The sequence below is a fragment of the Canis aureus genome, chromosome 1 (genome assembly GCF_053574225.1).
Source record: "Canis aureus isolate CA01 chromosome 1, VMU_Caureus_v.1.0, whole genome shotgun sequence".
In the NCBI taxonomy this organism is placed as follows: Eukaryota; Metazoa; Chordata; class Mammalia; order Carnivora; family Canidae; genus Canis; species Canis aureus.
This window is the reverse complement of record NC_135611.1, coordinates 50,246,163-50,258,474: the sequence shown is the minus strand read 5'-3', so window position 1 is coordinate 50,258,474 and position 12,312 is coordinate 50,246,163. Positions and strand designations below refer to the sequence as shown.

The following is a 12,312-nucleotide window of genomic DNA, read 5'->3' as shown; positions in this document are numbered from 1 at the left end:
TGCAATGATTCTTAGTTTCCTTGATCTTAATGAGTTTCCCTTCACTGAATATTTTCTCTTTTTTTAAGATTTTATTTATTTATTCATAAGAGACAGAGAGAGAGAGGCAGAGACACAGGCAGAGGGAGAGGCAGGCTCCCCCCAGGGAACCTGATGTGGGACTTGATCCCAGGACCCTGGGATCACGAGCCAAAGGCAGGAGCTCAACCACTGAACCACCCAGGAATCCCTGAATATTTTCTTATTGTGAAAAATAGGATATGTTATGGAAGACAGAAGAGGGAGCAAACATTTTACAAAATGGGATTTAACGAGAGCTAGATCCCCACATGACCAGCATCCCCCATCATGTTTATGCAAGGCAAAGTGTGGTTGTATTCCGTGTATCGTGGTTTCTTCATACATGTTTGTCACGTCCCTGTTGGCTACAGAGAGATGAGAAGTTTTAAGATATGGAGAAGTGTTCTTCTTTTTTGAAGATTTTATTTATTTGAGAGAGAGAGGGAGCATGAGTGGGGAGGGGGGAGCTGCAGAGGGACAGGCAGGGAACCAGATACCGGGCTCGATCACAGGACCCTGGGATCCTGACCTGAGCTGAAGGCAGATCAGCTTAACTCACTGAGGCACCCAGGCGCCCCTAGATGTGAAGGGTTGATGTTTTCCATTAGAGACACCTGCTGGCCTGGTTTATCAGCTCCATTAGGGTGGGTTTGCATCACCCTCAAGGCCACTATCACATGGACGTGTGAGAAACACGCTCCCCCGCCACCCTCAGTGGCTTAATCAGCGTCATCCATATTGCACTCCGGGAGCACCCACCACACAGAGTGGGCAGGCTGCCTCCAAGTATTCTCCTGTGGGGCCCCATGCGGGGTCTGGCGTTATAGAGACGAGGAAGCCGAGAGAACAGTGAGCTGGTGCGATCCCCTAGGACTTGGGCAGCGGGCGCATCCCCAGCCAAGGTCGGGAGCTCAGGGGAAGTACAGATGTCCCTTGAGTTCATCACTGAATACATCCCTGGGAATGTTCGTGCACAGTTTATTTTTATTTTTTTTAAAGATTTTATTTATTTATTCATGAGAGACAGAGAGAGAGAGAGAGGCAGAGACACAGGCAGAGGGAGAAGCAGGCCCCATGCAGGGAGCCCGATGTGGGACTCAATCCTGGGTCTCCAGGATCATGCCCTGGTCTGAAGGTGGAGCTAAACCGCCGAACCACCCGGACTGCCTTACACTTTATTTATTTATTTTTTAAAAGATTTATTTATTTATGAGAGAGAGAGAGAGAGAGAGAGAGAGAGGCAGAGACACAGGCAGAGGGAGAAGCAGACTCCATGCCGGGAGCCTGACGTGGGACTCGATCCCGGGACTCCAGGACCATGCCCTGGGCCAAAGGCAGGCGCTAAACCGCGGAGCCACCCAGGGATCCCCCTTGCACTTTATTTTTAAAAGTGTAGTGCTGTTAGAACCCCCCAGGGTCTTTTTAATTTTTTAAAAAGATTTTATTTATTTATTTGAGAGAGAGAAAGAGAGCTTAGAAGGAGCAGAGGGAAAGGGACAAGCAGACTCCCTCCCACCCGGGGCTGGATCTCAGGACCCTGATATCATGACCTGAACTGAAATCAAGAGTTGGACCGACGGAACTACCCAGGTGGCCCAGTCTTCTTTTTCATTAGACAGGCTCCTCTGGCAAGGTCTTTCCCAGGCCAGCGTGGGATTACACCAACAGATCGTCAATCCATACTTGCTCCAAGCAGAAGTACCACTGGGCTTCCTCCTCCTCTTCGCCCAACCCTCAGCAGCCCTTCAAAGCCTGTGATGTTCGTCCTGGGAAGCAGCTGTGACCCTGCAGGGCCCAGTGATGCTCCCTGTTTGCCACACCAGTCTGCTGACGTCCCCAGAGCCCTCCCCTGCCCCCATCTCCCTGTGCTTCCCTCACCTGCTAACCAAACACCCGCCACAAGGTGCGGCCCGAGCTCCGGTTATCTTCCGCCCTTGCAGGGCCCTGCTCTCCCAGCCCCGGCCCTGCAAGTCCTTCTGCTCTGTCTCTCCATCCACCCTGGGAAGGCCTGGCCATTCAGGATAGAGGCTGGGGGGTGGGGTAGGGCAAGGATCTGCACTCAGGAAGGGGGAGCAGGGCTTTGCACAGGGGGCTCCTCTCTCTCGTCCGTTTATCAGGAGCCCTGATCCTGCGGAGCAGAGTCAAGTGTGCTAAGGGGCCAGCGTTCAAGAGTTTCCTTTGTCCCCAAGTGCCCTTCCGTCCCCACTCCATGTCTGCACTCCGGGCAAAGTCAGGAGAGTTTCGGGTTGGGTGAGGGGAGGGCTGTAGACCTGGGTGGGGGAAGAGGCCGTCAAGGGCCCGAGCGCTGTGAGCCTTGTGCTCCACCTGGACAAACGATCCACGCTCATTTCCAGTCGAAGAGAGATGAATTCGCACAGAGTGCTTTTGTCTCATGTTTGTTTTATGCATTTCCCCCGTGGCTGCGACTAATTGCGGAGCAGTGTTCATTTTGTTTTCAGACTCTCTTGAGATTTTCCTGGTAGTGTAAGTCCCCAGCATTTTCTTTTTTAGCATCAGAGAAGGGAGACAGCAAGAGAAAGCAACGAGTATAAGCAGAATTAGGCCACATGTATGTTCCCTTCATTGGCGCAAATGGAATCTCACCTTTAGACACGCACACGCGTGCACGTACACCCACACGCCTGGCTCCTTATTTTGAGCTCCAGTCTTAGCTCCTGCCTTTTACTGCAGTGAGAGACTTCCATTTCAGAGACACATTCCAGCCCCATCTTTTCCAGTCTCGGGCCTACCTCCTTTGCCAGAGAGCATGTCTGCTCAACAACTCGCAGAGTTTAGTGGCGGAAGGGAAGGAGAAATTGGGAGCTCCCTGTTTCTCCCGCCCCGCTAGCCTTTGAGCATCTCGAGGCCAGGGGTGATCATCTTCACCTCGCTGTCCCCAGCACCTGGTGGCTCAGTGCCTGGCACAAGAGGTACTTAACAAACACTTGTGGCATGGACAGAACGGCTCCGAGGTTCAAGTCCATGTATCACACATCAAGAAAGAGGCTGAGCTGTTGGCTGACTTGCTAGTCCTCTGCAGTGATGGGGCCTAGCTCACACTCAGGGGAAAATTCAGAGGGCTAATGTTGTGGTCTGCTTTCAAGTTCCATTTAAGATACATCATTCAGGTATTTTATGTATTTAGTGGAAATAAATGATTTTGGGTGAATCCCAATGACCAACTGGTGACCGTACTGGTAAACCTTCAGGAACGGCCATGCGCTTGGAAGCCAGGAAGAGATACTTGTGCAAGCAACGTGTTGACCAGGGACTGTCCCTACTGATTAATATTAGTCCCTAATTGTGTTTTCTGTCGGTGCCTGCAGAGTGGTCAGAGGCGAGAGCCACATAATCTCAGTGTATCTTCAAAGCAGAGACCATGTGGTGCTAGAAAGAACTGCTTTGAAGATGCACTGAGATCCAGTACATTCCAGTGGTCTCACTTGTGTCAGCTCCACAGCCTCCGTGATGAAAAATGAGCAGAATCAGGACTTTCTAGCTTAGGTTTTTCTCCAACATGGCCACCTGCCAACTGATCAGATAAAAATGCTTAGTGTTGATGCTGGGTTTGTAGGATGGTTGGAACTGGTAGGGCATCCTGTTCAGTCACCTTCCCATGACGCCCCTGTGTCTTCTGACCCCTCCAGGTGGCTGGAAGTGCTGAAGGGGTTCATGGGGTGTTGGAGGGTTCATGACATTGGATGTCTCTCTGAGCAACTTGGTGGTCCCCGCTGTGGTTATGGGCTGCTTAGTTAGATGATTGGGCAGCTGTGGTAAGACAGCTCTCTCCCTCACTCTCTCTCTCTCTCTCTCTCTCACACACACACACACACACACTCCTCTCCACACACACATTCTCTCTCTACATACACACAGACTCACATACATACTCTTTCCACACAGTCTCACACATACTCACTCTCACACGCACACTCTACACACACAGTCTCACATATACTCATTCTTGCACACACACTCTCACAGTCTCTCTAGACAGTCTCACTCACACACACACTCTCCCTCACACAGTCTACACACACAGTCTCACACACACACTCTCTACAAGTCTCTCACTCTCCCTCATACACAGTCTCTACACACACAGTCTCACACACACTCTGCACAGTCTCTCTTACATACACTTCTCATAAACATTCATACACACTCTCTCCTACACTCACACATACACACACACTCTCACATACACTTTCTACAGTCTTTCTCTCAGAGTCTCTCTCACAGACACTCCCTCTTTCTCACATGCACTCATACATACTCACACTCTACATATACAGCTGTCTCACACACTCACTTTCTCTCTCGCAAATCTCTCACACACATACCCACTCTTACACGCACACCTCACACACACACACTCAAAAGTTTCATAAACTTTTAACTGTAGAATGTGATATTATGTCAGCAACTCCCTACAACTACCAGAAATGGCCAGGTCCTTGCAGTTGTTGCTTCCTCACAGGAAGTTGAATTTCCTATGAACATTTTTGATTTTCCAGACATACTAATGTCTAGATGGGCCTGTGGTAAATCTAACTCATCAGTAAATCCTTTCAGATCTACCCTCAAAATAAATCCAGAATAAACGAAATTGATATTGTTTTTATACATTCTTTCCTGAAGAATTTCCTTTCTGTTACCACCCAAGCATGGAAACCTTTGCTTGGCCTGGGAGAGTCATGATACTGATGGCATATTGAGTTTCCTGGAGGACTGTAAGCATTTTTGAGTAGTAAGTTCCTAGTCTCTTGGTCTTAAATGAAGTCCTGTAAATCTCAGCACACTGCCCATCGAGGAGCACTGGAAGACCCAAAACCTTTCATTATTACCACATGCTAAAGCATGGCTTAGGAAATGTTGAATTGAAAGGGATGTTTACCCCCTGTGTTTACTCTGTGGTGGTAATAATAGCTAAATGTTATCGAACACCTGTTGTCAGATATTCATCTCAGCACCTTTGTATATATTTCCAGATGCTATCTAAATCTTTAGAGCAATACTTTGAGATAAGTCTTCCTTTCCTCATAATACAGCTGGGAAAATTGAGGCTTGGAAGGTTAAGTATCTAGACCAAAGTCACACAGCTGGGCCGTGGTAGAGCCTGATCAAAACCAGGACTGATTTCAAAGCTTCTCAAATCCTATTATCCCTGCCAAGGAAAGGAAATCAAGTAAAGTATCTTTGATTTGGAAGGCAAAAGTTTCTACCTGATTATTTAAAAACATTTCTTATATCAAATAAACACAGTTAACATCAAGGGCTAGGCCTAATGATAACATCCAGAACTTTAAAGTTGAAAGATATAATAATTCAACATAAAAGCAGATATCTCCTCTGTTCCTTTTGATCGTCATCACCAAATAGGCTGTTTTGATCCAGTCTTACTTATGTTCCAGAAGCAAATGGTTGAAATGTGCTGATGTCAACTACTTCTTAAAAGGGGCATTGTTAGAGGAACACTGCAAAATATTTTGTTGATAAAATACAGGAAAATCTAATAAAATAAAATAAAATAAAAAATCACTTCTGATTCAACCACTCAGCTGTTTTACTTTTTCCATGTAGTCATAATCAGCCTGTAGACTCAACTTTGGTTCCAGACCATTTAAAAATTTAGTATTACATAATAAGCATTTCCCCAGCTATTAAACATTTGTAGGAAACAAATTTTAGTGGCTCTAAATCAAAGGGTGACAAACTTTATAACTGGTGAGATAGTGAATATTTTAGGCTTTGTGGACCATATCACCTCCATCACAACTATTCAGCTCAGCTGGTGCAGCATGAAAGCAGCCATAGGCAATGTATAACTGAAAGAGAGTGGCTGTGTTCCAATAAAACTTTATTTATAAAAACAGGTGGTAGAGCTGCTTTGGCCCACAGGCTACAGTCACGGCTCTGTAGTATCACATTATGCACTGTATGTAAGGTCTGTCGTATATACCATAATTCATTGAGCTCTCTACCATGGGGCATTAGGTGATTTGCAGTGCTCTAACACAGTAGGACAGTGATGGACATGTAGACTCTCGAGCTTACCTCTTTGGTCTACACAAAGTTCCGTTTCCTCTTAGCAGCAGGTTATCAAAGGTCAACCACTAAGACCCACTTAGTGGGTCTGGTGGGATAGAGCTATTAATAGGAAATACCCCAGAGAGTACTTTCCCCACCAGACATACAGGATTGACCGCATGGGGCCACTCACCTTCCTAGATCCAACAGGTTGCTACCTTACAGTATACGATCCTCTTCTTGGTTACAGAATAGATCATCTTTCAGAATCCCTCTGTGTTGCCACAAAGTATTTTTGGAATGAGTTCAGGAACATTTAGTTTTTGTCAATAGTCCTAACCTACTGAGAAGATAAGTTTAGTTCATTGGTGAGGATTTTCTATCTTGTTTTCATCTCTCAGGCCATGAGTAGCGAGTTAACTGAAGTGCGGATGCAGAGAGCATGAGAACATCCCTGCTGACGAGGTGGAGGCTGAGGGAAGGCAGACAGGGCCTCTCACAACCTGAAACCTGGCAGTGGACACACGCTGAATGGCTTTTAAATGGCTCCTCTGGGCAGAGTGGTGATTCCCAAGGCAATTTGGTTTTGTGTTCTGAGTGACAGGCACTTCCTTCTCATTGATAGCATGAGCAAGCACGAGTCAGGATAATTAGTTCATGCTTTTAGGATTTAAAGTAACCCCATGTTGAAAAGAAAAAAGCTGATTCTAGGAAAGATTTTTACCCATAAAGTGACTCACCCTCTGTCACAGGCTCTCGTCAGCTCAAGATGTACAGAAACTTTGATCCTGGGGCTTTGGCCTTGAAGGCATTCTGCTACCTCAGATGATAGCAAGTCTGTAGCCAGACGTCTCCTGGGTTGGCTCAGAGGCTCCAATGGCCTCAGCAGTTCTAGGTTATTGTCTCAGGGTCACAACGTGATGTCAAAGCCGTGGCACACTCAGCAGCCATGTTCACGGCAGAAAAAGTAGCTGGGCCTCCTGGCCATCTCTCTCCTTGTCATGGAGCAGAATTTCCCAGAAGCCCCAGAATGCATATGCACCATTGCAGACCTCTGAGCCACTGAGCAGAACTGGGTCAGATGCCTGCACTAAGTGAAGGGGGTCCAGGAGACACCAGGCTGGGGTGACGTCACTCATGGTTACCTCCCAGGGCCTGAGCATGTTGCCTTTGAAAAAGAGTGGAGGCTGTAAATGAAAGAGGAGGGGACAATGGCTGTTGGGTAGGCAGCCCTCGGTGTCTGGCCCCATGCCTCAGTGGGCATTCACGTTCATCATGGACTTTGTCCTGCAGTAGGCAACCTGGCCAAAAGTCTCAGCTTCCCCAGCTATTAGCTGGTGATTTTGAGGAAGTTACTTAATATCTCTGTGCTTCAGTTTGATCATCTATAAAGTGGGGGTATTCCTTTTGATTTCAAATTGAAGAGAATTTCTATAAATGCATAACCTGTGCCTGGCCTGCACGAAGCCCTCCCCTCCAGGGACAGCGAGTTCTTGGACCCACGGGGACTGGCCTGTAGGTCCCCGGGGAGCAGGCCCAGCTTTTATGGCTTGGTTCTCTTCTTCAAGAGAATTGCTTGTTGGGTCTGTGGGAATAACAAAAACAAAACCCATGGACATGGAGACAGTTAAGCCCAAAAGGTGTCTGTGCTTTGTCTTTCCCACCGTGGGGGAAGATTATTATTGTTGTTGTTTGGCTTTTGGTGTTTGTTTGTTTCTTTCTTTCTTTCTTTTAATCTAAATTTCAGTTTGCCGACATATAGCGTAACACTTAGTGCTCATCCCATCAAGTGCCCTCTTTAGTGTGTTGTTTTTAACATAAAGGGAGTAAGCGGCTGTTCATGTCTACACAGGTGGGTAAGGTGCTGCGGCCCTGCTCTTCCCCCCGCTACAGCTGTGTGGTTGTTGGCGATGTGATACGCCTCCTAGGTTCAGGGCATAACGAGACAGTTGTTGCCAAGAGCCCTGCAGAGGCTGCCTGCCTGTCCAGGTCACTGGCCCTATCACCCATGCCGCCGATCAATGACAGCTATCTCAACAAGTACCTTGGCCAATTCCGAAATTAGGGTGGAAAAGAGAGAGGCCAACTCACTAGATGAAAAGCAGGTTTTGTGTCTCTCCTGCCCCTTGCAGTGCCCTGGGTCCCTGGTCCTCTCCAGGCAGGTGCAGGCCAGGCGGCCTGGCACAGCGGTTTGGGGCCTGCATGGAGCAGCCCTGGGGGCTGGCCTGTCGGTGGGCCCCACTTTGCCACCCTCCGAGTCAGAGAACCCTCCAGACCCCATTTCCTAGGCTGGGGAAGGAGAACTATGTCTGCCCTACTGGCAGAGCCAAGCGTGGCCGAGCATTGAGTGAGATCTACGGACAAAGTTTGGTGTCACAACTGAGTGACTGGCTTGGAAAATGACACGGGCATCCCAGAGATGCTGAAATGTGCCCCCCAGTCCCCACGTGCCCAGATGCCTGCCCGCCCCCACTGAGGGCCTCCCCCCTCCTCCTCGCCCCACGGACTTAGCACAACCTCGGCCTCCGGTTGACCGGTTTTGGAGGCTCCTGGGGTCAGTGGCTTCTTGCTTCCCTGAGCTCTGGAACCATCCCCTTAGGCCTTTGGAGAGCATATCTGTTCTTTTTCTAGTAACATCTCCAACAGCCATAAGAAAGGGCCAGTAAACCCTTTTCACAGACGCCCTGGGCCCCCCTCCTCTGTTTCAGGGCTCCAAAGTCCTGGCCAAGAAGGAGCTGGCCTACGTCCCCATCATCGGCTGGATGTGGTACTTCACCGAGATGGTCTTCTGCACACGCAAGTGGGAACAAGACCGCAAGACCGTCTCGAAGAGCTTGCTGCACCTCCGGGATTACCCTGAGAAGTATTTCGTACGTGAGACCCTGCGCAGCCACGCCCCTACCTGCACTTCCCCAGCCCTGGTGCACGCCCACGTGAGCAGCCTGGCACGCCTCATGCCTGGCCTGCCAACCTGCCCTGCCAGCCTGCCCTGCTGTCACACGCTACCCTATCCTTTCCTTTGAGCTGACTGGTCCAGAAATAAATCTTCAGAACACTCTTGTCACACTCACGCTCACTCTGGGTGCTCTTGTCACACACAGGATGACTGTGTCACAGACACACTCAGGATGCTCTTGTCACACACACATGCAGTCTATTGTCACACATTCAGATGCTCTTCTCATGTTCACATACATACTTGGGATGCTCTTGGCACATTCACATGCACGTACTCACACACAGACATACAGAGCCACACAGACGCTCATTCCTCTACTATCTTTAGATGGTAAACTTGCTTCCAAGGCCCCTATAGACACGGAGAGGAAGGCCAGCCTCTGGGCCCCGCTCTGAGGCCATGGGCAGGTGTAGCTGCCAGGCCATCCCTGCTCTGGCCAGCAGGGCTCCTTGGGGCCCTATGTGAGCGTGGTGTATGGTGGCGGACAGCATGCGACTCAAGGAGTGGGACCAAGGGCCATGTGCGTGACAGCTGCCCCGTTCCTTCCAGTTCCTGATTCACTGTGAGGGCACTCGGTTCACGGAGAAGAAGCACCAGATCAGCATGCAGGTGGCCCAAGCCAAGGGGCTGCCCAGCCTCAAGTACCACCTGCTGCCGCGCACCAAAGGCTTCGCCATCACCGTGAGGAGTTTGAGAAATGTAGGTAAGGAAGATCTCTGTACCCCTGCCCCCTGCGGCAAGGAGACCCACCGGCTCCCCGGTCTGAATAGCTCTCCCCTGGCAGCGCCTCCCAGCTGACCGAGGCTGGTGGCCGGTAGCCAGGGGGGCAAGCGGGGGACAAAGGCTGGTTAGCTAGGATCCAGGCCGCTGCCCGCCAGCGCTCGCGCTCTCTCTCTCTCTCTCTCTCTCTCTCTCTCACACACACACACACACAAACACACACACACTCTCCCCACACGCGCACGCTGAGCAAACACTGCCCTCTGCTGCTCAGCCCCGGGACAGCAAGGCTGTGCTGACCTTGAGGCATCCCTGGGTTCCCACCTGGGGCCTCTCCTGGGTTCAGCCTGAGCCCACAATCGTCAGCCCAGGGTCTTGTGGTCATTCTGCTTTGCTTGGCACTTCTTGCCCATGTGTTGGCACCAGCTGCCTGCAGCTGATGAACCCTGTGGCCTTGCCGTCCGTGCCAGCTGACCGAGTCAGGAGCCCTGCATTCGGTGGGTGAGAACAGGAAAGCAGCTGCATTTATGAAGTCTCTTGTCAGGGACTCTGTCTGCCTTAATCCTCGGCCCTTCGGTCCAGAAGCCCGGGCTTTGCCTCTCCTTCCCCCCAGGCAGGCCTCCCTCCTCCCAAAGGCCCGCTTTCTTCGTCTGGCCAGAGGAGGCCAGGTGGAGGCCTGAAGGAGGCTGGGAGGAGGCTGGCCCTGGGCTCCGGTGGGCGGGGAGGGGCGGAGCAGGAGGCAGCAGCGAGGTCACACCAATGTCCCCACGTCCCCCAGCGGCCAGGCACCGCCCTGGCGGGAGGCGGGCAGCAGGTCAGACAGCTTCTGTCCGCACGCGATTATCTTTCTTCGGGGCCCCCAGGACACGTCTTCTCTCTCTCTTGTGAGCCGAAGGATCTGAGGGGCGGGCGAGGGGGTTTCCTGCGGCACTGCTGGCCCCCCAGGCCACGTGTAAACCCGCCAGGGCCTCCCCTGGGCCGCAGGGCCCTAAGTGAGCCCGCCGGGTAGCAGGCCCGCAGGGGGAGCCCAGGCCGCAGGTGCGGGGGGAGCACGCCCAAGGGGGAGCCCAGGCTGCAGGTGCGGGGGGAGCACGCCCAAGGGGGGGCCCAGGCTGCAGGTGCGGGGGGAGCACGCCTGAGGGGGGGCCCAGGCCGCAGGTGCGGGGGGAGCACGCCCAAGGGGGGGCCCAGGCCGCAGGTGCTGCAGCAGGTGTGCCGAGCCCAGCTCCGCCTTCTATGCCCCACACCCGTTTCCCACCCCCCCCCCCCCCACCGCCCACAGGCTGACCCAGGTCACCTCCTGCCCAGGCATCACCCCGCTAGTCCTCGGCCTCCCATGGGAGCCACACCACCGAGGGGCACCAGCTGTCCGTCTGCAGAGCTGTTGCCCTCGAGACTCACCCCCAAGGCTAGAACCTGCCTGTCCCCGAGCTCGCTGCGGCCCCTGTCCCTCCTGACCCCAGCACGAGATGGAGGTCGCCCACCTGTCGCCCGTCCCTCCTTCCTCCCCCAGACCCCCCCAGACCGCATCTAGCATCCCGCACAGCACAGCAGGGTCAGAGCAGCGGGGACTGACCTGAGCGCGGGCTGCTCCCTTCGCGGGCCTGTGACCCGGGGCGCGCCACCTCGCAGAGCTTCCACGGGGGTAGGGAGGGTTAAATGAGGACATCTGCAGAGGACTCAGCCTGGGCCTGGCACCTAATGTTGGAGGTTGCTGGGAGCCGCCCGCTGAGCCTGCTCGCCTCACCTTCACCCCCTGGTGGGGGTGCCCCCCTTTCCAGAAGGGTTCCGGCCCTGAGAGAGAGCCAGGCTGAACCGGCCAGGCAGGCTGTGCCCCCCTCCCCAGGGATAAGTGCCAGTACGCACAGGGCACTTCTCATTTGCCCCCAGTGCCAGCTCGTTACACACGGCATGGCCAGAGCGTGCTTGCCAGTCAAGGATACATTTTTTTTTTTTACTTCCAGCTTATGGATGAGGAGGTTGGGGCTTGGAGAGAATCTAAGGAATTCATTCTAAGTGGCTCCACTAGCTCACAGAGGTGGGGGCTCACACCCAGGCTGTCTGGTGGCAGGGGCTGTCGGGGCTCCCCCCGGTCTCAAGGCCTTTGCAGGCAGATGGATGTATGCTGGGCCCTTTTATCACTTCAAGACCCTTCTCTTGGGGGTTGCTCCTATGGAAGAGGAGGGAATTGTGCAAATCATTAGTGTTTAGGCTGCCCTCTGAGGAACCCCCGTGGCTGCCTCCCATTCCTTGATTAACCAAAGTAACCCTGCTCCTGTGTAAAAGCCAGTCTGAAGAAGGTTGGAAACCCACTAAAGCACAGGAGCTCCGTGACCCCTTCTTGCTCTCGGACCCTATGACCCCCCCCACAGCCACACCCCTCCAGCCTGAAGGCCTTTGACTCTCTCCACCAGCCTCACTCTGCCATGGAGAGTGATACCTGCTCCCACCGGGGAGGACAGCCAGCCTCCAGTCCCAGGACAGAAAGGGGCAGTGGTCTGGGTGGCTGGGAGTTGGGAGCTACCCCCAGGCACTCCTGCGAG

General features: G+C 52.4%; 1 protein-coding gene across 4 annotated transcripts in view; it reads left to right on the top strand.

Annotated features, from left to right (window-relative positions):
- Positions 1–12,312, top strand: part of AGPAT4 (1-acylglycerol-3-phosphate O-acyltransferase 4) — a 127,763-nt gene that overhangs the window by 101,621 nt on the left and 13,830 nt on the right. For all 4 annotated transcript variants that reach the window (XM_077899284.1, XM_077899304.1, XM_077899294.1 and 1 more), the window contains 2 exons: positions 8,799–8,960; positions 9,599–9,752. In XM_077899284.1, the coding sequence (XP_077755410.1) occupies positions 8,799–8,960; positions 9,599–9,752 (316 nt within the window). The remainder of the gene's footprint in view (positions 1–8,798; positions 8,961–9,598; positions 9,753–12,312) is intronic.